General features: G+C 34.1%; 4 protein-coding genes across 11 annotated transcripts in view; 1 reads left to right on the forward strand and 3 right to left on the reverse strand.

The window, feature by feature from the left end:
• Nucleotides 1-2,669, reverse strand: part of LOC105673530 (dual specificity calcium/calmodulin-dependent 3',5'-cyclic nucleotide phosphodiesterase 1-like) — a 99,905-nt gene extending 97,236 nt beyond the window's left edge. The window contains exons 1-2 of one of the 3 annotated variants that reach the window (XM_012369228.2): nucleotides 2,592-2,669; nucleotides 1,846-1,921 (exon numbers count right to left, since the gene is read on the reverse strand). In XM_012369228.2, the coding sequence (XP_012224651.2) occupies nucleotides 1,846-1,921; nucleotides 2,592-2,654 (139 nt within the window). In that variant the 5' untranslated portion in view covers nucleotides 2,655-2,669. Of the gene's footprint in view, nucleotides 1-1,845; nucleotides 2,136-2,327; nucleotides 2,502-2,591 lie in introns of those variants that run through there. The other 2 variants (XM_012369233.2, XM_012369238.2) reach the window with 2 other exon arrangements.
• A 183-nt stretch (nucleotides 2,670-2,852) lies between these two features.
• Zip88E (Zinc/iron regulated transporter-related protein 88E) lies at nucleotides 2,853-6,828 on the reverse strand. Its single transcript, XM_012369405.2, has 4 exons — nucleotides 5,849-6,828; nucleotides 4,178-4,517; nucleotides 3,925-4,092; nucleotides 2,853-3,824 (listed from the first exon to the last, which is right to left on the reverse strand). The coding sequence occupies exons 1-4, from the start codon at nucleotides 6,196-6,198 to the stop codon at nucleotides 3,615-3,617; spliced, it is 1,068 nt and encodes a 355-aa protein (XP_012224828.1). The 5' UTR covers nucleotides 6,199-6,828; the 3' UTR covers nucleotides 2,853-3,614.
• A 750-nt stretch (nucleotides 6,829-7,578) lies between these two features.
• LOC105673615 (uncharacterized) lies at nucleotides 7,579-12,802 on the forward strand. The gene is made up of 4 exons (XM_012369383.2): nucleotides 7,579-8,049; nucleotides 8,135-8,281; nucleotides 8,733-8,831; nucleotides 8,988-12,802. Exons 1-4 carry the CDS (start codon nucleotides 7,912-7,914, stop codon nucleotides 11,688-11,690), a joined length of 3,087 nt encoding a protein of 1,028 aa, XP_012224806.1. The 5' UTR covers nucleotides 7,579-7,911; the 3' UTR covers nucleotides 11,691-12,802.
• Nucleotides 12,803-15,108: 2,306 nt separating this feature from the next.
• Nucleotides 15,109-24,664, reverse strand: emb (exportin-1 emb). Of its 6 annotated transcripts, none has more exons than XM_067359696.1 (15): nucleotides 24,513-24,664; nucleotides 23,824-23,892; nucleotides 21,796-22,027; nucleotides 21,519-21,713; nucleotides 21,099-21,449; nucleotides 20,289-21,014; nucleotides 19,926-20,160; nucleotides 19,689-19,852; nucleotides 19,350-19,484; nucleotides 19,108-19,251; nucleotides 18,893-19,039; nucleotides 18,538-18,786; nucleotides 18,200-18,452; nucleotides 17,360-17,610; nucleotides 15,109-16,751 (listed from the first exon to the last, which is right to left on the reverse strand). In XM_067359696.1, exons 3-15 carry the CDS (start codon nucleotides 21,991-21,993, stop codon nucleotides 16,605-16,607), a joined length of 3,195 nt encoding a protein of 1,064 aa, XP_067215797.1. In that variant the 5' UTR covers nucleotides 21,994-22,027; nucleotides 23,824-23,892; nucleotides 24,513-24,664; the 3' UTR covers nucleotides 15,109-16,604. The 6 variants fall into 6 exon arrangements, with proteins under 6 accessions (XP_067215797.1, XP_067215793.1, XP_067215798.1 ...); XM_067359692.1 differs by having other exon boundaries at nucleotides 23,644-23,892; XM_067359697.1 differs by lacking the exon at nucleotides 23,824-23,892 and having other exon boundaries at nucleotides 24,513-24,660.
• Between the last annotated feature and the right edge of the window lie 814 nt (nucleotides 24,665-25,478).

A 25,478-nucleotide genomic window follows, 5' to 3' on the forward strand; every position in this document is an offset into this window, starting at 1 on the left:
GCAGAAAGAATGAGAGAATTTAGAAAAATGAGAGAGAATGAAATATATGGTGGGAGAATAATTAAGAATGAAAGAGAATAAAATAAAAAAATGAGAGAATGAAGAAAATGTGAGAGATTGATAGAGATTGAGATAGAATTAGACATAGCGAGAGATTTAAAGAAAATGTGAGAGTCTTTTAAAGAGAAATTAGAAATTATTAGAGAAAATAAAAGAATTTGAGAAAAATTTGAGAAAAATTTGATAGAATTAGATATAGTGATATATAGAAATAATAAGATAGATTGATTAGATTGATTGATATAGATTTAAAGAGAATGATAGAATGATAAAATATGATAAAAAATTATCAGATTATCAGAAAGAATAATAGTGATTTATTAAGACTGAAAGATATTGATAGAGATTAGAAAAAAATAAGGAAGTATGAGAAGGGATTAGATATTATAAGAGAGAATGAGAGAGTTTGAGAGTAATTGAAATAGTATTAGAGGGAATGAAAAATAAGAAATATGATATTAAGAGAGAACGGAAGAGAATAAGAAAGAAAATATGAAAGAAATGAGAGAGATTGAAAAAATTGAGAGAGATTTAAAGAAAATGTTTTAAATAAGAGAGAGTGAGATTGTGAAGATATTTCATTGGGAGAGAGTAAGAGGAAATTATAAAGAAAATGAGAGAATCTTTTAAAAAATTATATGATAAAATATAATAAAGAATGAGAGATTATCATAAAGAATAATAGTAATTGATTAAGATTGAGAGATAATGATAGAGATTAGAAGAGAATAAAAAAATATGAGATGAAATTAGAAATTATGAGAGAAAATTACTAAATTTGGGAAAGATTGTTATGAAGATCGCGCCTGTGTGTGTCTAGTACAATAAAATCGATCAAGAATTGATTAAACAATAAAGCAAAATTATTTTATAGCACAATTAGAATAATTCAATAATTTTATAAAAAGCACAATATTCTTTTTGTTGAAAACCAGCGATTAATCATATATTTTGTTTCGCTATTTTTCTCATAGTCAGAACTATATCCTTTCAAGGTTTTAGTATATGTTTTCTGAAAGCTGCTTGGTTCTTACGTCCGAGTAATTCGCTAATGGATCGAGTTCGTTCTCGGAATTGCCACCGGTTTACGCCGGAGAAAACTCCATGAAAAAAGAGCGTACAGTGATAGGACTTATTTTAAGCCTTTTTCCATTTGGCAAAGATCCGGCAAGACTTGAGCCGTCTCTACCTTCCGCACAGTTCCGCATAATTAACACTCGCGACAAGATTAATCTCTCTCGCACAGCCACACTGTCGGAATACGACTTCGTAACGATAATCTACACGAAAACGTTTCGTGAATACGTGCTATTGTTTTTCACGAATGCGCGACAGAGCGGAAGTTGTGGTCGGAAAGAAAGCTGTTTTTACGCAGTTCTGTATCATCTCGGAGAGCGGCTTGAGAAAAATATTCGCGGTCCAGTAAACTCTTAAAGAACCGACGGTGAAACATTGTCTCTCACTCGCCTAAATCACCGTGCTTTACGATGAAAAGCTCGACTTTCGTTTCTACCTCGTCAGCTTTCGGTATTTTTAACCAACATAATCAACGCAATCACATTTTTAATCAACGATAAAACAGCGGAAATTATCCACCGTGAATTTAGGTTACTAAACAATTGAGAAGAAAATTGTAGTGAATACCGTACAAAATAGAAGAATAAATTTTATAATTAATGTCGCAATTAGTGTGGTTTTAATTAATAGTTATATTAATGAATAACGACTAAATTACAATCGCGCAACAAATATACAAATTATAAACAAATTCATTAACAAACTCACCGGTCGGTGCAACGCCGTATACTTTCCTCCTTTGTGTTTCTGCTATCCTTGATACTCCTGTTGATGTTCCTCGAAGCTGTAGATTAAGTTAGGTTAGGTTATGAATTGGCACACGCGATATCCGGGCGAATAACACATCTTGTATAGAATCCCGGCAATAAAACACAAAACAATGGGTTGTGACGTTGACATCGAAAAAGCCGATCGTGTGCACATTATTCACGTTTCGAGACAAATACCTATCGCTATATTCGGCACTCGCGACACTCACTTGCACGCAGAATTCACACCTGAAACAAGTAAAAAAGATGCAAATAAGTGAAACTACTTGATTCAATTATGGCGTCGAAAATGCTGGATCAAGAGACAGTCTCGCGCCAAATTCACGCGCAACAGCGACCGTGTGTACGTGACATACGCCAAAGATCAAAATGGCGGAATATCTCGATATTTTGCACTTATTGTTAGACAAGCAATCTTACCTGCTTCAATGAAGCGAAGATTTCTTGGTTGATGCTTTTCCATGATACGAATGGTACATAGTACACACAATACTTCTAAGGTCTCTCTCTATCGTCAAAAGAATAAATAGCACAAAAGCGCGTATCGTACGGAATTTCGCCAAACGCGGAGCGATAGGCTGCAATTGCAAATGTCAACAAACACGCTGAATACGATCGCGCGCGTATACGGTGAACAACGGCGATGGCTCAAAACAATTGCCCATCATTAAATTTGATACTTACGAAACTCACCCGCATGCAGAATTCTTCCGGAGAAGTCAAAAAGAAAACGCGGAACAATTCCATCTTCACTCCGCGGACGCTCGACGCGAAATAACCGGCCGACAAACGGATTCGTATGTGACGCGCATCTAACTTCACTCTTAAAGTTCACTTCGTTCAAAAATTCACATTCTACATAAAAAAATATTTTAAAGTTGTTACATTTTATTAACATATTGTAATTGTAATAAATTTGTTGAGTGCAATAAAAGCATAAATTAATCAAGTTTAATTAGCATTATTTAATATTTTTCTTTCGCAAGTCATAATACACAAAATTTCCCAGAAAATAGATAAATATAATTCGGTAAGTTTGTTCCACTTAACATATGTTCTTGGTAAAATGTGGTTCCAGAAAATGTAAAACATAATAATTTCACTATTTACAATAATGTAACTCAGCTGAATGATCGCAGGGATCTAATAACAAGCACGCAGATGATATTCGGTGCTCGAGCTCCGGCTTTTCTGAAAGCCACACACAAAATCGTCGCTCGAGCCTGAACATAGGCAACCCACTGTACGTCGGTGATTGTTGACACATTTAAAAAGGCGAAGCTTATAATTATTATATAATAAATTTAATAAAGATTGTCAATATTCTAAACATTTTTTAAATAAAAAGAAGTGCAAAACTTTCTTCAACTGTACAACAACTTACGCTACATATAATATATGAAAACAACTTAAAATATATATAATAAATTCAATAGTTATTAAAAATTTAAGCAATTTTGTTAATATGAGTTTTACGTTACAAATAAAAATATAAATTAAAATGTCTTTCCTGCATTTTTTGTCACAACTAAGTTAATCTTCATAAGATATAATAAAACGCACTAAATAATAAATTTTGATAAATAATAAAACACTACTGAAATTATACTTTGACTTCTTGTTCAAACCTTGAAAATTTATCTATTTAGCATCATCATAAATCTATCTAAAATTGTGTCTAATTCTTTTTTAAATCTATTAATCTATTCACTCACCCACGTAATTATTAAGAAGAAAAATAACGATAAATCCACTAGTTACTGATAAAAATTGTAAAATACCCGCGTATCTGCGCAAACTTTTGTGCCATTTCGATCTTTCCCTTGGAAGAACCTCGCTCACGGTAACATATAGCAAAGTTCCACCTGCTAGACCTTGCAGAATTGGCAATACCATCTCTGACCAATTTGTGTCCACCTACGCATTCAAAACAAGCAGTGAATTAAATGTTCTCCAAAGTTGATGTAACAAATAAAAATATTCACGTAAGAATTTATCGAAATTTATCTCTTTTCACCTGAAACGTCAGCATCCCGATGCCAATTCCGATTACAGATCCGATTGCAAACATAAAAATTGCAAATACTAATCTGGGAATAGATTTATTAGCACCCGCTAATTCCAAACCCAAACAAAACGCGACAACAAATTTGTGTGACGCTACCGCTCCAGTCAATAGCAACACCTGAAAAAATTCGATAACGTATGTAATTAAATACAAAAATCAGTCGAGGAATTAGTTAAATATGACGAAAAGCATATTCACGTACTTCGGCGATCTCTGTTTGCAGCCCTATCGCAAGTCCTTCGAGGATAGCGTGCACGGTGAGAGCCAGGGCGAGACCGACGAGACCGGTATTGGCATCAGCACATTGCTCTCCATGATTTCCATGACATAAAAATGTAGTTTCCTCGCTCGAGCAACCGTCACGTACAGTATATCGTGTAGCACCGTAGCTGCCAAATGTCCAAGCGTTATTGGCGTTATTGCCGGGATTCTGTCGATAGCTGAGCGGTAATCTCACATCGCCCTCCGACATGTAAACCTTGCTGTCTTGTGCGGCCGCGTTGTAACTGACACCATGGGATTGGTTCCGACAATTGGAACAGCTGAAATTCAAAAGATGCAACTCGATCAAAGCAGAATCATGCAAAAATATGCGCATTGAAAGCGGAGAAACTAGTTGTCCATTCAAACGACACCGACGTTTAATCGTGGTTTCCATAATTAAATTGTTTCAACTTCGACATCAGGAATATTACGTTGTTTTATAAATGAAAGATTGTGTAATGCTAAAAGAATCGTAAAAATATAGTGTATTTTAATCATTTAAAGTAAGAAAATTACACGTAGCGTCCGTAAACAATTTCTAAGAAAATAAAAATTAGTTTGTCGGGTAAACTAAAATAAATAATTTAAGTAAAGCATTCTGGATAAACTGGAAAACTTTCGATGTAAAAATTGTCGTGAAAAATTCAAGCGTGTTTGACCTCGATGCTTACTGTAGATAAAACATTCGAGTGTCGATAGCAATCTTGTATGTTGCCTCGCAGCATCAAAAGTTGAAATCGAATATCGGTGTCCGACAATGACGTGATCATTTTCCAAGTGTGGACATAGTTGTAAAATAAGTTCACCAAAAGTTCACCGCGCTCGTTTCTCATCTTAGAAAATACTCGGGGTCAAGGATTGGTTATTTGAGTGCAAATGGATGATCATTTTGCACGAGATATTGCTATCGCTTGTAACATCAGAATTTATTTCAACCAAACTCCACCCGCTCGTACAAAGAGAAGTAGTAAAAAAATAATGTATTGTTGGCCATTAGCTTATATCACGCTTGATCCATTAATTTATCTTGAGAGCAATTGTGTGTAATGCTTCCCTAGCGGCAAGAAAGCTATCAAGAGAGAAGTTTTTTTCACACAAATTTATCGAAATAATTATGTGAATCTTTTTCGCGGCTTCCTAGAAAGCCGTAATTTAATTCGACGAAATTATTCACATCTGAGATTTGACATAAAACAATAAAAAGTAACAAGAAAATCAAAATTAACACGACAACATTTTTCAATTTTTATACGGTAGCCTTGAAAAATTCATTGTGAAGAAGCATTGTTACTTATCGGCGATAACAAATGATAATACTGTCGCAGTATAATCGACGCCGTAAAACACTACACAGAACGTAAAAAAGACTCAATAATAAAGCCAGATACTGATTATTTTGTTTTAATTTGGTTTTACTCTTGTATTAAACAAAAGTAAATTGGAGAAGGCAGATTGTCAAATGTTTTGGTGTAATTTATTTGCTACTTGGCGTTCTGTAATCTCTTTTATCGATTATTTTTCATTCAGATTGATATACATATTAATTCGATGCAGGAATATTGGAGGAACGTCGATTCATCCTTCCGAACAAAGCTCTTTGAGCACATACCTTCGCTCATGCGTGTGCCTGGAATTACGAGGATCTGTCTCGCATTCGTGATGACCGCCTCGGCAGAAATAGTGCACACACTCCTCGATCAAGTAGAGTGCAAGGAAGCCGCAGGAGAACACTAGCTCGGCATAATCTGGCAATCCCTCGCGCACTTCTGGCAGAACATGTAGCGTCGCGGTGGCCAGTAAGACCCCGGCGCCAAAGCACAAAGCGCAGGAAAGCAGGAGCTTTCGTTGCAGATGTTGAGCACGTGAGACGAAGCAAGCGGGTGCGACACCGACGACGAAACTCCCAACGCCGATCAACAACATCGACACCAATTTCGCTTGTACCGCGTTGGCGAACATTTTAGCTGCTGTTTCTCCCGGTACTCCAATTTCCGCGTTACGGCACACGAAATTGATTGTCTTCGTTCGTGACAATAACGGCGACGCAACGACTGACGTAAGATTTTTTTTTGCACACCATCGGATATAAAAATTCGCTGGGATTTCACCGATTTTTCGATCTGTACATGGAGAAACTCTTGAAGATACGCTTCAAAGACGACGCGTGTGCGTCGCAACGGCACAACGAACGCGCGATGTCTCAAGGCGCGACCGTAATCTGAAACGATGATAACACTGATAGAATCCGACACTTAACGGCCGTTGTCCGTCGACTGATGAGTGTTGGTGAGAGTTGACTATGATTTCATTGTTATTTTCTTGACATATATATATATATTGCCGATCTGGCTTTATTAGTTCATTGGAACGAAACAATGTGGAAAAGCACAAACTTATCATTTGAGAACATGTAAATTTCTTCTAAATGTTGATTTAAATTTAGACTTAAAATTATAAATTCTGATAATGTGTGAGTGTATTTTTGTAAATGACTCACTCAAAAAAATTGATAAACTAAAGTCTATTCCTCGCGCAAAAACAACGACGATTAGCGGAAAGCAACGCAAAGCTGAAAACGGAATCAGTGCTGAACGTATTGATGATAATTTTAGAACGATAAGCGATATTGTGTGTGTATGTGTGTGTGTGTGTGTATGTGCCAACAAAAATTTGTAGAAAAAGCTAACGAAACATGCTGACATATTGAGATCTCAATGAACACACACTATCGTGATAAACAGTGTCTATATATGATACTCAAATACAAACACAAAGGCATAAATAAAGCCAAGAGCAGGTAACGCGTGAACGATAAACAAAGTTATCGAAGTAATCTCTTTTAGATATTTCCTTTAATTTTTAATATTATATGTCTCGTAATTCTCTTAAACATATATTAAATTTTAAAATCTCTTACTGATAAGCTTTTGATTTATATCAATGCATATATCACTTCGTTCAATAATTTTATTATATATTTGAAATAAATTATTAAATACATACAATTAATATAACTTTTATACTATTTATTTAAAAATTTGTTATTTTTGTTTACTCAAGAACCTAACAATACCCTCTATTAAAATATGTACGCTACTGAGATCTAATGCAGAATTCATACTATGTGCGTTATCTCTGACATATAATGTATCCAATAAAAAAATTCCTTTTTTAGAGACAAAATGTCTTGAACTAAACTCCCTAGGATGCATACTTTGTACGCAGTATGAATTTGTCATAAAGAGCCTCGTTTCATTGGCGTTGTCGATATAATTTAGCCAATGGAAAAGCTGTTCTGTTGAATTGGTTTAGCGTATTGACCAATATGACGAAGGAAGAAGTAGCATTTTAACATTAGTGAAACGTAGCAGTTCAGCCCATTAACGTGAACGGATCTGTGCACAAATTCCATGCAGTTGTCGCCATATTTATATGCGCCATATATCTGTTTCGCGCGCTTTGCCAACGAGAAAGCACGATCCGCTGCTGTTACGAGCATGTTAAAGCCCATTTAATTAGAAAGAAATAGCAGACAAATTTTTGAGGAGAGCAGTCGGTGTTAGTGAAGATTGTATGTCGCATTCTATATTATCATATGATAGACTGTGCACCATTTGAAAAACCGACTCGAAGGTTACCAATTGATCTGACTCTCGTGATCGCTCGTAAGCGATGGCGAGTGAACGCGAGTTACTGAACGTGGCCGAGCGCTGTCGACTTTGCCTGCTTGACAACGGCTTCATGATCAGCTTGCACGATGAGCTTGTAGAGACTAAACTCAAGGACTTGACCAAGTGCACTTGCATCGACGTAAGTTTGAACAATACTGTTTGCTGTTGTTGTATCACTAATTCTCTTGAAATCTGCTTATTTTATATGAGTTTGTTTGAAACAGATTAAGCAGGAAAAACATCTACCCCATTCCGTATGCCATATATGCTTGTACAAGTTGAATATGTGGACGGAATTCAAGGAGCAATTCATTCAGTCCAACAGAACTCTCTTCAAACAGTTGGAAATAACAGACATGTTTGATGATACTGTAAGTTAACCCTATTTATCGCAGGTTTATTCTATCTTTCACTGGCTTTTAACTTTTTACTCACACGCAAAATGCTCTGTTTTTATATAGACTATAAAATTGAATAATGGCTATTATTTGTTATTGTATATAAATATTATATAATACTTATACAATGATGCATATGAAAGTAACTTTGTCATTAAAAGTTAAAAATATATACGAAATATTAAGATTTTAAGCAAAGAAGATAATGACATGAACTTTACTATTAAATTATATTGTAAGCTAATAAAAGTCATAAATGTGGTTGAAATTAATTTTAGTACACTTAGAAATTTACCAAAATTTGTACTTTTTTCGCTCATTTTTGATAAAAGTAGAAAATCTTTTTTCTTAAATTTGACAGAATTGTTTTCAATATGAAATTTTATATTATCTTAGCCTAATATTTTTTATTTTTACTTTACAGATTAAAGATTCTGCACAAAACGAAGAAGGTTCGACAAAAATTGTAAAAAGAAAACGTTTATATCAAAGCAGTGAGGATAGCAATTTCGATATTGATAAGGTATTGTTTTTATGTGTAGTCTATGATAATTAACTTTATAAATATTAGATACTCTGATCGATCAGTAACACATTGTTTTATTCTATGTTTAACGAATTATGTAGCCAATTTGCCTAAGATTGATGATCACAAAAGAATCTGGCTGCTCTGTTTTAGAAAAAATCTAAATTGGATCCACCGGCGCCTGTTGATTCTGCCGCAAGTCAATTTATATTAGACACAATATATATAACAGACAACGATGATGTTGAACCAGCATCATCTAAAGATTCCTCTCAGAAAGTACTCGATATTCTTGACAATAGCAAGGAAAAAGATGCGGAAAATGGCAGCGAGGAACATACTGAAGACAAATCGTCTTTAGAACCGAGAAGAGCTAGATTATTACCTGCTAAACGCGGTAGAAATATCAAACGAAGGAAAGCGTCAACAAAACGTTGGGTAGAAAGAAAGAAGGCGCTTTTTGCCGCGACAGGAGAGAATGTATCCGATAGCGATTCCATAGTTTCCGATGATGAGAAATTGACTCCTGCGCAGAAGGCTCGTGCGAAAACTAATGAGGATAAGGAAGCTGAAAGGCAAAAGAGGATCGCAAAAGTACTGAAGGATCTGGAAATGAATACTGCAGATTCCGATACATGCATAACGAGATTGAGGAATCTGAAGGATCTGGAAATGAATACTGCAGATTCCGATACATGCATAACGAGATTGAGGAATGCAATTGACAACGGTATTGAGATAGATACGTCCTTATCTATGGAAAGTTCAATGGAACAAATTTCTTCAGTGGGAAATAATATTACGGCGAACGGTGCGAGGAAAATCGAATCGCAGGCCGATGAAACATTCGTACCACAGTCATCAAAGACTGAGCTGATGATTGGTGACACAAAGTTTATTGTAACGTCACAATTGATCCCTGGAGACTCATCGTACTTTAACGAGGAGACGTTGAATGATTTAATGAGAACTCCTAAGGGCGCTAACATTGATGGAAGCAACCAGGAGAAGAATACCGACATCATCGATGCGGTACAATTGCGCAGAGTGAATCCGGTGGTCTTCAATGCCAATAGCAAATTTGTCAAAAGATGTCTAGACATACGAATAGAGGGACACGAATGGTTGGTTCTGAAACGCGTGCAGACGGGCTTGTCCGATTTTATTCAAAAGGAAGTAAAGTATAATCTGTTGGGCGTAAACGGTGACGCTGTGAAAAACGATAAAATCAATGCAAACTCTTGTCAGGATCTCGATCAAAAACTGAAAGATCTAATACAAAAAACTATACAGAAAAATGTCGAACTTTCTACAGTCAGAGATACAGATAGCGCGTGGGATGAGGAACCAGTGATATCGCCAAAGAAGATCGTAAGCTCGCCCGAGTATCAGCCGAAGGTTGTGATGAAACGTTTGAACGTAACGAAGGAGAGCGAAGTCTACAACATTAATAACTCACACACGTTAACGCCGACTTCTCGTAAACGTCAGAGTGTACTTCCGATTAAATACAATGACTATAGCACCGCGTTGGATTCCGATTCCATGGAATCGGACGACATGGTCGTTCAAGAAATACCCAAAACGACCAATCCAAGAACGTACCGGAATCTAGCTAAACGTTTACCAGGTGTGAACAGTCAGATCGCTAATGTGAGAATTATGGACAATGTGGAGACCATCAAAACTGTGGACAGTAGCGCTACGTCGTTGCCTCTCCTTACTGGACAAGAATCGTTGAACGAACAGAAAATTGATTATGAAGATGCTAACAAGATTGAAGGTGTCATAGCTGAGAATCATATATGCGGGGTGTGCGGACTTACGTTTAACAGCCGCAAGGATGTCGAGGCGCACGTACGAGCTCACAAAGCAGCGGCGAGAGCTTCCTCAGCTACACAGGTTGTGTCACAAAGCGAAAGCACGCCCACGCCGCCACAACCAAACAAACAGAAGAAGATGCGTTGCAAGAGATGTCACGAGATAGTCGAGGCTTGTTACGTAAAGGCACACGCTTTCATGTGCAAAATGAAGACGGGGATTTACAAGTGTTACGTGTGCAACTCCAGTTTTACCACACAGGCGCTTCTCGTGCAGCACTTAGAAACTCACGATCAGTCGGAGTTCGATGTGACGAAGACAATCGACAACAAGAAGCTGAGTAATGCCGACACATTGCAACAAACACAATCGGTTGCATCGCAGCAGAAGAAAATGCAGAATATCTTGATGAAGAAGAGTGATATTCTGTCTGACAAGATTACAAGCGTGAAGTCCGACGGTTCAAAAACTGAGGAAAAGTCTAAAGAAACATATAACTGTTTCCTATGTGATAAAATTTTCACGGACGAGGAGGTGCTGAAGGATCATCTCCAGAAGCATTGCGACGACCTGAGTGAAGGGGAGGAAAACAGTAGCAAGGAGCAATATCAGTGCGCTATCTGCGGCGATACTTTGGAGTCGGATCAAGCATTGGAGGAGCACGTCAGCAAGCACTTATTCAATGATGAAGATAACACTAACTTGATCAACGTAAACCAGGACAATGAGGATACCGCTAAATCGAACAAACACAAAATCTATCATTGTGATCAGTGTTCGATAACATTCAACTCGGAAACATCGCTTAAAACGCACGCCAAGACGCACATACAGGAAGTTACGACTGAGAAATACCAACAAGATTCGACAGTGATTTATCAATACCAATGTACACTCTGCGAGGAACTGTTTGATGCAGAGGAAGAAATGGCGGAACACTTAGAGTTGCACAACGGAGACGCGCAAGTGTGTCAGCTGTGCGACAAACCGTTCCGCACGCTAGAAGAACTGCAGGAACATGTGGCAACTCACTAAGTTCTATTCTGAATGTTTTACTACAATTGTGTATAGTTTTGAAAATTTTTTCCATGTATATAGCTAATGAATGCTTGTTGAATTATGATCAATTAAGTAATTGGATACTTACAATTGAGAAATTTAGAGAAAAAATGGATCAAGTCCCTTTACAATTTCATGTATAAATTAGAAAAAATTAGAAGTTTTTACTGGGCGATTTAAAAGTGAGTGCAAATATTTAAGTTAAAATTAAAAGAAACTATAGTACTTATGAAAAGTGTATATGTTGCACACAATTAGAAAAACTTTAATTTTAGAACTAATTTTCTATTAACAAAAATGGGCTTGACTACTTTTTCTCCCTGAGGGCTTGAACCCCTCAATTAAAATTAATTTACAGCTTATATATATACTTTACTAATTATTGCTATCATAATTCAAGAAGTATTTTAATCTCAAAATATGATGTGTGTGAATAATGTGCAAGTTATGCTTATATTAACTTTAATATTAGTTTAATGTTTAGATTAATATTTTTATCTGAGAAAAAAGTTTAGTTCTTTTACACATTAAGTCTAAGTATTTTACATAGGACTAAATGTAATATCTTTTTTCTCATTTTTATCACTCAAGATTTCAATACATATATGCAAACAATCATGCATGTTCAGAAACACTTAAATATTAAGCTTAAACAATAAACCATTTGATCATTTTTGATTAAAATAATTTATTATAATTAATCAGTTTATTATAATGATAAAATTTGCATGGGTATGTCTATCTCAATAATACAATGTTGATAGAAACTTATATTTTAATGTGTATTAAATTTGTGATACACATAGACTGCTGTGAAATCGATATACTGCTAAGTGATAATCGATAAGTATATACCAAGTTTTTTTTACAGAGTCTATAGGTTTCACTGAGTTTGTAAAGTCTTGTGTAATTTTTATTGTTTATCACACACATCTTATATAGGTAATATAGTTTTTAATTTATGAGATCGAAAGTTTGTACACACACAATTGTGAGTCAATCTGGTGTCTACACAAATTGTCATACAGTAATTTAAAATATTGTCATACAGTAATAAAAAATTCATTTTGTGAATTATTATTCTGTCACCGCGATTAAATTTACTTGATTTTCTCTTGAATTTATAATTTGTGCAATAATTGATGGTTGTCGATTAACTTCTAACTGCTTGATTTTTAATTTTTGTTAATTAAATATATTTTTTTGCTTGCAAACAATAAATATAATAAGATTGATTGATATAAATATTTTGAGACCATAATTTATTAACATTCATAAATGTTAATAAATTTGATGAATAATATTAACGTATTTAAAATTATTGGTAATCAAAAAATTATGTACAGTCAAGTAACATTTATTCTCTTTTACTCTTCTAATAATACATATATTTGCAAAATTAAAATGTTTTAATTATGTACACGATGGCATTTTTATTCTATGCAGATACTTGTTAAATGGCTAATGATAAAAAAATAATACTAGCAATAAAAAAAATGTTGCTGGAAACTTTAGCTAATGGCCTTTTTTGTTCCCAAGATACAAATTTTTATTAGATGTTGATATGGCGAATGAGGACCAATATACAACGCACCTAAATTACTAAAAATAGAGCACACAACATTTCTAGTAATTTACTAGATCGCTTGCGATTGCTGAAACGAGCTGCATAGTCTGATGCAGACTTTACTCGCTTGTATGGTGTTTAATGCATTGTAGCCCATATAACCTTAAATTTGTAGGAAAGAAACACATGCGCCCGCGGTACTTACAAAAATGGATATTATCAAGTCAATTTTAGAAAACAAACAGGTAAAAGAGGATCCAAGTAAATCTACAACAGTGCACAAAGATGTGGAGCTCGATATTGATCTGGCAACTCTATTTGCGTCCGATTATAATACTTTGGATATGAAAATTCTCAAGTAATCTCAGTTTTAACACATTTTATTACTCTGCATTAAATTCATCTGAAAAAGCTATTACATTTGTTAACTAATTGCTAATAATATTTGTTAACGTATTATTTATTTTTATACTCAGATCGAAACCAGATTCATACCTGAAAAATTTGACCAGAGAAAATGTGCAATTATTAATTATTAATATATATGAAGATTATCAGTGGAATGGGTAGATGAAGCTATAGTGATTATATTGCCAGAGCTTAAATACATATTACCATGCTCATGTGTTATTCCAAAACCGAAATCTTTAACAAAGTGGCAACAGTTCTATTTATGGTTAGACAATGCTCCATCGAGTTCAGAGATTTTTTAGAGTATTATTCCATCTGTCCTAAAAACGTCTTAAATAAGGCATCTTTAGGACGTCCTAAAAAAGACGTTTTTTAAATTTCTTTAACAATTGGCATTTTAATTTTGCAACAAATTTTTTAAAAATTTTAAAAGACGTTTTAATTATTTAAGTGTTTTACATCCTAACACTGTCAAAAGCTCAGAAGTGAAAATAAGCATGTAGAAAGGTTACGATTATCCGTTGGAACGGCCAGAAACACTCCATTTTAGCCGGGATTTTCTGAAATTGTTATTAGGAACACATGATGATGTAGGAGCTCACTTAGAGCAGTGTCATCTATTGTTAGCTAAAGCAACATTACGAATGGATTGATAGTAAGTGTACCGACTAATCAATGCTTCGAGTGAACTCCTACATCATCATGTGCTCCTGTTAACAATTTCAGAAAATCCTGGCTAAAATGGAGCGTAGGGCCGCGTCCCTCCGTTTTGGCATCATGACCAGACGGTTCTGTGATCAGTTGGGATATTTGTTTCCGACTGAGACACGCGCCACTTACAGTTCCTTGTTGCAAAAGTTACTGGGAGAGAAATTAGACGTTATGTGAATATATATTTTATTGTATATTTCTTAATAATTGTGCAGTTATGAATAAAGCCATTTTGCTTGATATTGATGATTCTATTAGGACAAACACTCATTGTTATCTGTAATTACGTGAAGAGTATAAAGCGAATTTATGTATAAACAGTAACTGCGATATATATATTCTATTTTTTTTATATAGAACAGAGATGTTTTGAATCAGCAGATGGACGAGTTGACGAAACAATTTAAAGATATAGTAATATTGTTTATGAAACGAAAGTATATTTATATCTGATAAAAATAAAACAATGTTTTAAACAATAAAAACAAGGCAATAATACAATAAATCAAATTTCATTTATTTGAGTTTATCGTTCATTCTTAATAGAATGCTGCATACGATTAATAATATAATTTGTAAAAACAGAATTCATCTTTCAACATAATTTATTTTCTTGATAGAAAGATTCTTCAATGTTTTTCATGACTGCTAAGCTACTTGGAAACACGAATAAAAAAAGGATGGATCCTAAATAAGTGCTAAATGTACGTTGCGATCATTTTAATTTACAAGTATTCATTGTATGGCTCATAATAATAGTAGTAATATTATTTTACAACTTTTCGCTCATCAGATAAAAACACGCACCTTCACCTACACATCTTCAAAGCCTGCTGCGACGATACTATTTTATGCAGTGTTATTCACAAAATATTTAAATCCAAAAGCTTATTGTGTTTCCATCGCATTAAGTATAATATAGTATTACACTTCGAAGCTCTACAGATTTTTAACATACATATAACAATTATACGATTCATTGCAATAAGAATTATACTCTTACACCGATCAAACCCAATTGTGTCTTACACACCTTATTTCACACATTACACCAGATTTTCTATCCATTCATGCCCAATAAAGTACACTAATTCATCAAGTATTCACTGAAATCTTATCATATAATGATCAAATAAATGCATAAGTCATTCTAACAATAGGTCGCTGTTATATATGTATATATATATAATATATATATATATTTTTTACATAACTTTAAATTAATCAGATTGTTAGATATACTAAGTATTTGCATTTTCGGTAGATATAAATTTTATTATGCACGCACATATCTCTTATCTCACTTGAAACATCCCATCAGAAAAATTATTTATTATCTTTAGAAATAAAAAATAATTTTATTAGCATCGTGATTAATCAATGATATACTTTTTTCAATTACACGAATAAAAAATATATCACTGTTGAATAGAAAATATAAGAACAGGAAGAAATTTTCTTTGTATTATTTATATTATAACAAATTCTGTATCAATACATTAGTATAAGCTATCACAAGTAAGCTTACATACATACATACATATCCATATTCATGGTAAATTTAAATGGCCGAAAATGTGCACAAATCAATTCCGTGGATTACGTTTTCCCTAACTCGCATAGAAATGCTAAAACGGAACTTAATATAGTTGCTATCATAAGTCTCATGGAAATCGCTTATACAGAAATTCATCGTACAATATATATCGAGTCATTTGACAATAATTCTGAAGAATGGTAACATTACTTTTGCCATTTCTATCGTTTTTTTTTATTTTTTTATTTTATAATTCTGATCAGTGGGAATTATTAATCTGTAAAAGTTTTATCCTAGATATCCTTTCTTAGACAATCGACTTTCTTTGTAAAGTGATTCTTTTATTTCGTTACATGAAATAGCATCGCTAGCAGGCAATTGTCCATTATCCACAACGAAATTCGAATTTCTATAAAATCCTATAACAGACAAACAAACAGTCACCACGTTTCGGGCTTACCTCCTTTAACAAGGGTGTAATTTTGCAGACTCGGTTTTACAAGTAATTAATATTTATCTGTTTTTTTTTCTTTTTTTTTTCTTTTTAATGGTGATGAGATGGTGATGTCGCAGGGATAATTACAGCTCAAAGGATACAATAATTCCTTTAACAGTGTTCCTCATTCAGATGTGCAGAAAACGATCGACAAGAACTACGGATAATTCAGTCCTGCATCTCTTCTGGCATTTCGTGAGGATTAAGAATGCCTGGTACAGCCATTTGCTGCCGCCTTTTCTCTTCCTGAGCTAGCCGTAAAGCTGTTTCTCGCTCCTCCAAATATAGTTCGGAATCGTCTTCACCTGTATATTCCTGGATGAAAAGAAGAAATATGTTAATTTGCTGTAATTTACTGTAAAACTTAAGAGACTAATAACAAAACAAAGAAAAAAAGATATTCGTGCTTAAACTGCTGGTTATTATTCGCTAATTATTACAATCTTTTCGTTTGATACATGAGTGTGTTAACAATCTTCGTATAGAAAACAAAAATTAACAATATTTAGACGTCGATCAGTAATTTGATCATCTTCAGTAACGCAGGAAATTCGTAAAATTAAACGGTTTTATTTTACGAATTTCCTGCATTACTGAAGATTATCAAATTACTGATCGAAACGTCTAAATATTGTTAATTTTTGTTTTCTATACGAAGATTGTTAACACACTCATGTATCAAACGAGAAGATTGTAATAATTCGCGAATAATAACCAGCGATTTTCACACCAATATCCTCTTTTTTTTATTTGTATTATTTCGTACGTGCTTTAGCTCTTTTTCACCTTTGTTAAGAAACTAAATCTTTTGCCATGTTATCTTGTCTCCAGCTATACTTCAAATAATTAATCAAAATAATTTTCTGCTGTTTTATATAAGTTTTAAAATAAAGTTTACACTACTATAAATGAATACTACTTACTTTTATTTGTACGAGGAAATCTCTGAGATGCTCTTTAAACGCAGTGATATCGTGATTGAGGTGAAACAATCCTTGTACTGTTATTTTAATCTGATTATCAGTTAAATGCGGAAAGGCTGCTCTAAGCAATCTTGCAACGAATTCTTGTATATATAAAGTATTATCAGGTACAGGGCCGAGCGGCACCTGAATTTTCCCACGTTCAATCAGTGTAAACATGTAAGCGAGAATTGTAGCGTGCATTGTAAGTCCTGTACACATTAATTAACATCGTTAAAATAAGAACAATATATTAGTAATCAAATCAGTTAGTCCTTTCGGATCGGGATTTTTCTAACAAAGTAATTTGTACAAGATCTTGTTTTCTAAGGATTTTCAAGATCGCCGAATTCTATTGTGGCCTTAGAATTAAAAAATTCAAAATAACAAAACCAATATGAGGAATTAAATTTCAAAAAATTAATTCAATTATCGTGAAACTACATTTTAGGTAATTTTTGGAATCATTCGACTCAAGTGTAACCTCAAAATTATCGATTTTCAAGATAATTCGATCTTTTTAAATTTGATGTACTATATTGGATCTATCAAGATTATATTCGAATTCGGGAATTTTAAAAACCTACAATCGAGTTTCAAAATAATCCGATTATTTTTTTCATTTTATTTGCCACATTAGATCTGTCATTTTGAACTTTGTACTGTCGACTTTAAATTTGAATCAAGTATCAATATTCCTATCGGCCAAGTTTTATGAAAATAGAGTGAACAGTTTTAAAAATAAAAGAGGACCTATCTGGAAAGAGCCGAAAGGACTTAATAAGGATACAATTGTTTTACCAGCTGTATGTGATGTATCCGTGACAACACTGAATATATGTTGCAGAATATCCGTAAAATATGTCTGATAGAAACTTTGACCGGCTTGTTCATGCTGTTCAATATTTAATAAAAGTTGATAAAGAATTTGCAATCCTGTATCTGCTACATTCCTCATTGTGTGTTTAAAAGCCCAAATAATTGAGTCAAGAACCAGCTTAAACTGAGCTGGTGGAATTGAAAGAAACGCGGGGAAACAATGAACGTTCACCGCCTGAAAATAAAATTATATTTAAATACTCCGTCTTAACTATAAATGTGAAAAGAAAATTGAGAAATGTACTCGTAGCTTTACGCACTTGTAAAAGAAGAAAAAAGTTCGTCCTGTGTTCGGGAAATTCTTCGAAGTCTTTGTTTATCATTTCTAAAGTACATTCGAAAACGGCGTCAAAGATTTTCGGTACTTCGCTAGTGATATGGGCTTCTAGTTTGTTTACTATAGTGGCCATAGCACTAAGCACTTCGGGCTCTCTAGCACAATGAACGTTCGTCTTTTGATAATCCAACAAGACGGCGTCCAATAATGGTGGTATAAAGTTTTCCAATACCTAACAAAGAAATCTTAATTAGTATATTTCAATAGAATAAATTTAAAAAAAATATATATTTGATACTGGAAAAAAAAGAAGGAAAGATATAAGCAGAGAAATTTACCATTTGATGATCACTCGTTCTGCTCACCCAATCCGAGATTAATTTCAACGTTTCCTTTTTCACTACTCTCATACTCTTGATTAAAGGCTGTTTCATTACAATCTCACCATTTACAGCTATCGCAGCACTTATATTTTCACTCATAACCTAAAATAAATTCAATTTGCGCTCAATATCGATAATTGTCTTGAAAAATTTTAAATAGAGACACATACCTTATAAACATTCAACATATCTAAGTATATTTTCCCTAATTGTATCACGTACGGGTGCCCAAGAGCTTTGCATGCTCTAACATTTGTCTTTAAGATGCTGGCAAGTTGCTTCACGGCTTCTTGGTCCTTCAAGACATCCACATTCTGGCAAATATACATATTTTTTAGTACAATTGCATACACATACAAATGTAATATAAAATGTTTTTTTTTTAAGATTTAATACAGATACTATGACGTACTTTAGATGCTTGACTTATAATGTCATCCCAAACTTGGTTAGGAAGAAGCATGTATTTTTCAATCAGTTGCTCTTGCACAACATTATCGGCTTGAGCACTTATCATATAGCCAACCGCTTCATAGAATGTATGTACCTATTACAATTGAATATACAGGTTAAATACTGCATCATTAGATTATGTAGCTGTTAAATGTCTCCATGGTGGTACCGTCATGTTTTTAGACATTAAAGGCGGCGAAGAAGTCACGAAGGGATTTTCTTTGTACAAAGCGTTAAACCACACAATCACAGGTATAAACAAATATAAACAGGTATAAACAAATATAGTTTATCTTACTTGTTCTGTTTGGAGGTCGCATATGATGGTGCTAATTGTAGAAAGAATTTCCTCAATGAATGGCATTGCTTCCCCTAATTGTACAGTAACAAAATGTCGTCTGCATTTTAGTGCTATTTTAATAAAAGTATCGCAGGCCATATCTTGCACACCATCGTGCGTTTCTACAAATAACAATTCATTATACATCGGCTGCTTCGTATAGTATAAAATTGTCATAAAGATATCCACACTCACCATGCATAAACTCAAAAAGTTTATTTACAACAGTCTTCAGAAACTTCCAATGGGCTCGGAGAAATCGCGGATATTGGCCAACAACATACATGATATTGCTGGCAATTATCGCTTTGTTGTCTTTCCCTTTCTTTTGCTCACACAAACCTAGCAAATCCTTGATTACAGTTACCAAGAAGCGCTTCTCGTCCTCTTCGTGCATAGCACCAGAGATACTGCCTATTGCCCAGCATAACTAACAAATATAACATAATAAATATTATTACACGATTGATACATAAGACATGCTAAATATATAAATAAAGCTACCATTTAACGCTAAATTAATATTCTATTACGACATTTGAAGGAATAGATAATTACCGTATTGAGATTCTTCCAAGACCATTCTGTGCCGTTAACTTGATTTTGTAATTTCTCTGTCATTACTCTCTCAGTATCCACATAATCAAGATGAGTAAGATATACGAGAGTTTCTCTCATGTTTTTGTAGAGATTAATGGAGTCGGTATCTTTCATAAATTCCCTGACAACTTCTCCGTTTTCGTTTTCCACAACAAGCACTTCTTCGGGCTTGGCCATTCGGCTGATCATAATGTAACGTACTTTTGTCAATACCGGACCGTAAAATACTCTCCGTGGCGGTATCGTCATGTTTTTAGACATGAAAAGCGGCGAAGAAGTCACAAAGGGATTTTCTTTGTACAAATCGGCGGCTAATCCATTCCAGTACTCCAGACAGATTTTAAATATTTCAACTTCTTCAACTTCGGAGATGAGGACAAGATAATGCAGTGACTTCACTAGCGTATCATTCAATTGTTTCCTCTCTATTAGCTCGCCATGTTCTTTGAGATAAGTACAAAGAAACATAGCTAGATTCTGAATAAAATTCTGCTCTTGATCTTGGCCAAGCGCATATGCGTCACGTATGTTAGTATCCAGTGCAAGCATCAACTCCAACTGCTGCATCGTATTGATGAACAATACAACAAACATATCATCATAATTCGGCACCGTAGCATTGACAGCTGCGATTTCAGTGAGACACTTTAAAGTGACGTTTCGAAATATTGGTACATTCAAAAACTGTGAATTAAAAACAATGAGTTTTTAAATACCGATACGAGTACTATTTTTATGATGCAATAAGCAATCAATAGTAATTTATACCTTGAATATTAAAGTGGTTATTAATTTAGTTTCAAAAATATATCCAAGTGGTATCCAGTTTAAAAACCTTAGTAGTGTCTCTAGTGTGACTGCTACTAATGGAACATTCTGCGAATTATCCAAGACAAATTGGCAAAGCTGGAATATTTGCGAAAACTCGCTGCACATTGTATCTTTCAAATGTTTCGCCTTTGTTTGAGTCATTTGACCACTAGAAAAGTCAAATACTTCCTCTGATAAAAGCTTTAAGATGACCATGTTGTTTTGACAAAGACTCTCATTAGTTTTACTCGCACCAACAATATCGCTGATAAAAGATTCCCAATTTTTGGGCCATTCACGCTTTAGTACCTAATGAAAAAACATTGGAGATTACGCATAAATCACAAACATTAAGAAATCAAATGTTCGGCTACTTACTTGTACAAGTATCATGTTAAGCTTGTTGAGATAAACTTTTGAAACTTCCATTGTTTCTGCATCACTGCTCGTTTTTATGATAAGGCCTACAATGTATTTTTTTATACCTTCGCACTGATTTCTTGGTAATACTTTCCATCTTGTCTTTATAACTTGCTCCAATATTTGCAAGCCATAATATTTCGTTTGTTGATTCTACAGAATGATGCAACAATATAGTATATTGAGAGTGCGTACGTGTGCAACGAATAGTGAGACCCAACTTTGTGGTATTTACCTGTGAATACTCTAAAATGGTATCTACCCGTGTCCAAGCATTTGGATGTTCTTTAAGAGTTGTTAACACTTCTTGGGCAAGTCTCTGTTGCTCTCCTATACCAGTATACATACATCCTACTATATTGTCGAGAAGTGTTATATCCAATTTCTGATTGAAGTCCAATAATTTAGAAGCTTGATCATTCAAAGTTGCCATTATGTATCGTAATTGTTCTTTTCGTACGTTTTACCTTTTAAATTAAAAAAAAATCATGTAAAAATATGTCATTTTTAACGATAAAATGCTTGAATAAATAAGTTTATATATAGTAACAAACATAAGCTTTTAAGACGGCTATTCTTTATCAGACTTTATCTCTCTCTTTATCTTTTCTATTACTTAATTTTGATAACATATATACTTAACATATATATTTTGATAACATATATATATTAAATGTTAGTAAATAATGTAATACTTAATGCAAAATGTAATTTAGTAGTAGTCTTATTTAGACTTAAGAAAATAACTAATAAATATTAGTAAACACCATAATCTTAAATTCTTGTCTGCTATCGTATGTGCACATATGATTTGATTGGTACTTTAACATGTTTATATAATTTTATAAATCTAAAATAAGATATATAGCTGATATATAGAAAAAATTAAACAATGAGTTCTAATAATGTGCATTTTTTCATAAATATTACTATATTTTAATTATTCTTAATATTATTATTAAATATCTTAATTAGCTATTTAACATATAGAAAATAATCTTTAGATCATAAGATATATATCACACTTATAAAAGTCAGCAATAAATACTTGAAAATAATAATGTTGAAGAATACCACCAAAATTTTATTGCACGTCTACATTTGATTTAGAATTAAAATCTACAGCGTAGAAAATGCATAATAAAGAAAAGTATAAAAATGAAGTAGAAAGAGAACTTTTATAAATATCACTATCTGTAACCAGAAATTTAACATGTGAAAAATAGTAAGATCATATAACACTAAAATTATGAAAATTAGTGTTAGATATTTAAAGACAACAATGTTGGTGTTACAAAACTTTTGTCACACATGTTCGTACTGGATTTAAGATAAAAAAAGTTTGTAGTATAGAATACACACAATAAAGACAAGAATTAAAGTGGAGTAAAAAAGAAAGAATTTTATGAATACCACTGTCCTTAATTAGTAATTTAATGCATAAAAAAGAATCTTGAGATCGTACAATGATATCAAAACTATACAAGCCAGCGTCGGATATGTGAAAACAATGTTGAAAAGTGTCGCGTAGATTTTGTAGCACGTGTTTACGCGAATTGAATATAAAATAAAGAAATTCGAGGAGCAGAAAATGAGCGATAAAGACAAGTATGAATTAAAGCCGAGTAGAAAAAAGGAGCACTTTAACGTGCCGCGGAGGTCACCGATCCGCGACCATCCGATCTAACCTACATTTGACAATCGAAAGCAAGGTTATGTGAACAATTACGAGTATAAATTATCACACGGGAAACAAATAATACACTTCGGATGTTAGAATTTGGTGAGAAGCGCGAAAAGCGCGACGAGACTTTTACGAGGAGCCCGCGGATCCGTCTCGTTTTGGCATTTTGGCGTCTCCGCGTAGAGTTCACGACCGTTGCGTCGTCGAGTAGCGAGCTAGTAAAGTACCGCGAGAACGACGCGCCAACTTACCGTGTTCACTCTCATGCACGTATTCGCCGTTCAAGAATTAAAAAAAGCACACGTTCTACACCGACGATTGAATTATATCGATGCAAATCACAAGCATAAAAGGATCAAACACACAACCGCTGATTCCCGCGCACGACCAATTTCGTACCTCGTTTCACACACAGTCGTCATTCCTCATCGTATCGCTCTCACTCACTCACTCTCTCTCCTTTCCCTCTCTCGCTCTATCTTTCGCATGTATTCTCTCGTCTCTCCCGTTTCAGTCTCCGCTACTTTTCCGTCGGTCACTAGCGAGGAGGTCGACTCGACGAAGTTGCGCGATACCCACCGAGACTGTTCTTCGTCGTAACCCCGTGCTCTTAACCTCATGCGAACCGCGTCTTTGACACACCGGTCGCTGGGAACAAAGTGCCAGAAGCGTTAGTAACTACTGCGTCTTCCCGAAAATCCAACCTCAAGATTTTCGAAAATAATAAGATGGCTGGAAAAAGTTTACGCGACCATTGCGGACAAACCGCAGCGACGATTGGCTCGCTTGTGCGAACACGACCAATCAGTGTTGTGCTAAGCGGCTGTTTTTTCGTGACGCCACGACAAGCGTTGCCGTACTCACGCAACACGTGCGTTTTCATTTGGATTCGGGAATTTATCACTTGACGAATAAAATTGCGAAAATATGCTATATACGTGAATAATAAAATATACGAAATATATTTGATCGTAATAATAATAATGATCAATGCTGTAATTGTTTTTCTTCAAGAAAAGGATACGTACGATTATTCGCCAAAGAGTTGTAACACTTTTTATTGGTTTCAGAATACACAAAAGTCGCCAAGACGGTCTTGCGATTCTGATGCGTTCTGAAACTCAAAACCTAAAGTACTCGTTATTGCATTCACCATGTAGGATTCACACTACACTTATTATTCAAGGTTCAAGACACACAGTACATACATACTTAAACTTTTAGTTATAAATACTTTTACATCAAATATATCATTTTTGAATACTCACGCATAACTTTTTATTAAGAAATCCAAAGTTATTTAAGTATATTGTTAAAATCTTTCGTTCTTAAGGAAAAGTTGTCGGTTGATTGGCTACCGCGTTTCCTTTTACCGCGCGGCAAGCATTACCGTGTCCTGCCGTGTCCTGTGTGCAGGAACTACAATGAGGCCCTACACACTTTTGACTATAAAAATGTGGACTGCTGGTTATCCCCACTTTTCCTATTTAACCCGTATATAAGGATATGTATCCAACATCTTTCGATATTTTTCCAGATTTTGGCTCCGCCACGTGCGGCAAATTGCGGGAAATTCAAATAAGAAGGATGCAAGGATTAGACGTAAAATTGCAGGCTGGAGTCATTTATTTCCTCTTTTTTATATTTCCTCGAGTCGCAGCCTTCCACAAAACAATATAACACCATTTTTATATATTTAAATTATTGTCAAAGATTCAAACTGATATTATGCACTAAACACCACGCACCTTTGATACGCACACTATTGTATGGATTAATTATTCCCGGCCCCGTTGCCACACGATGTCGCCACAGATCTTGGATATCAAGTCAAGTTGGCTTTAGCAATCTATATTTTCATAATCAAAGCTACGCACAATAAAAAAATTAGGAAGAGCAATTTGGAATTATTTTACTTTAAACAAGAAAACGGAATGGATTAATTATTTCTAATTCTTATTTCCTAATTTATGATACATTAATCCATTTCATTTTCTTGTTTTGGAATAAAATAATTTCAATTTCCTAATATTTTCTTTATTGTGTATTGAGCTTAAGACTTTATGGTGTTTTCGATTGGACAGATTTCGATCGACCAAGGTTGATTAATAAAATTATTGCATTGTTGAATTTGTAGTAAAATGCGTGAATTTAAAGTGTGTTTAATAAAAATAAATTCAATGTGTGTAGTGATTAATTGATCCGAGATGAATCAAAATTAATTGATGCTTGAA

The sequence above is a fragment of the Linepithema humile genome, chromosome 7 (assembly GCF_040581485.1).
Source record: "Linepithema humile isolate Giens D197 chromosome 7, Lhum_UNIL_v1.0, whole genome shotgun sequence".
In the NCBI taxonomy this organism is placed as follows: Eukaryota; Metazoa; Arthropoda; class Insecta; order Hymenoptera; family Formicidae; genus Linepithema; species Linepithema humile.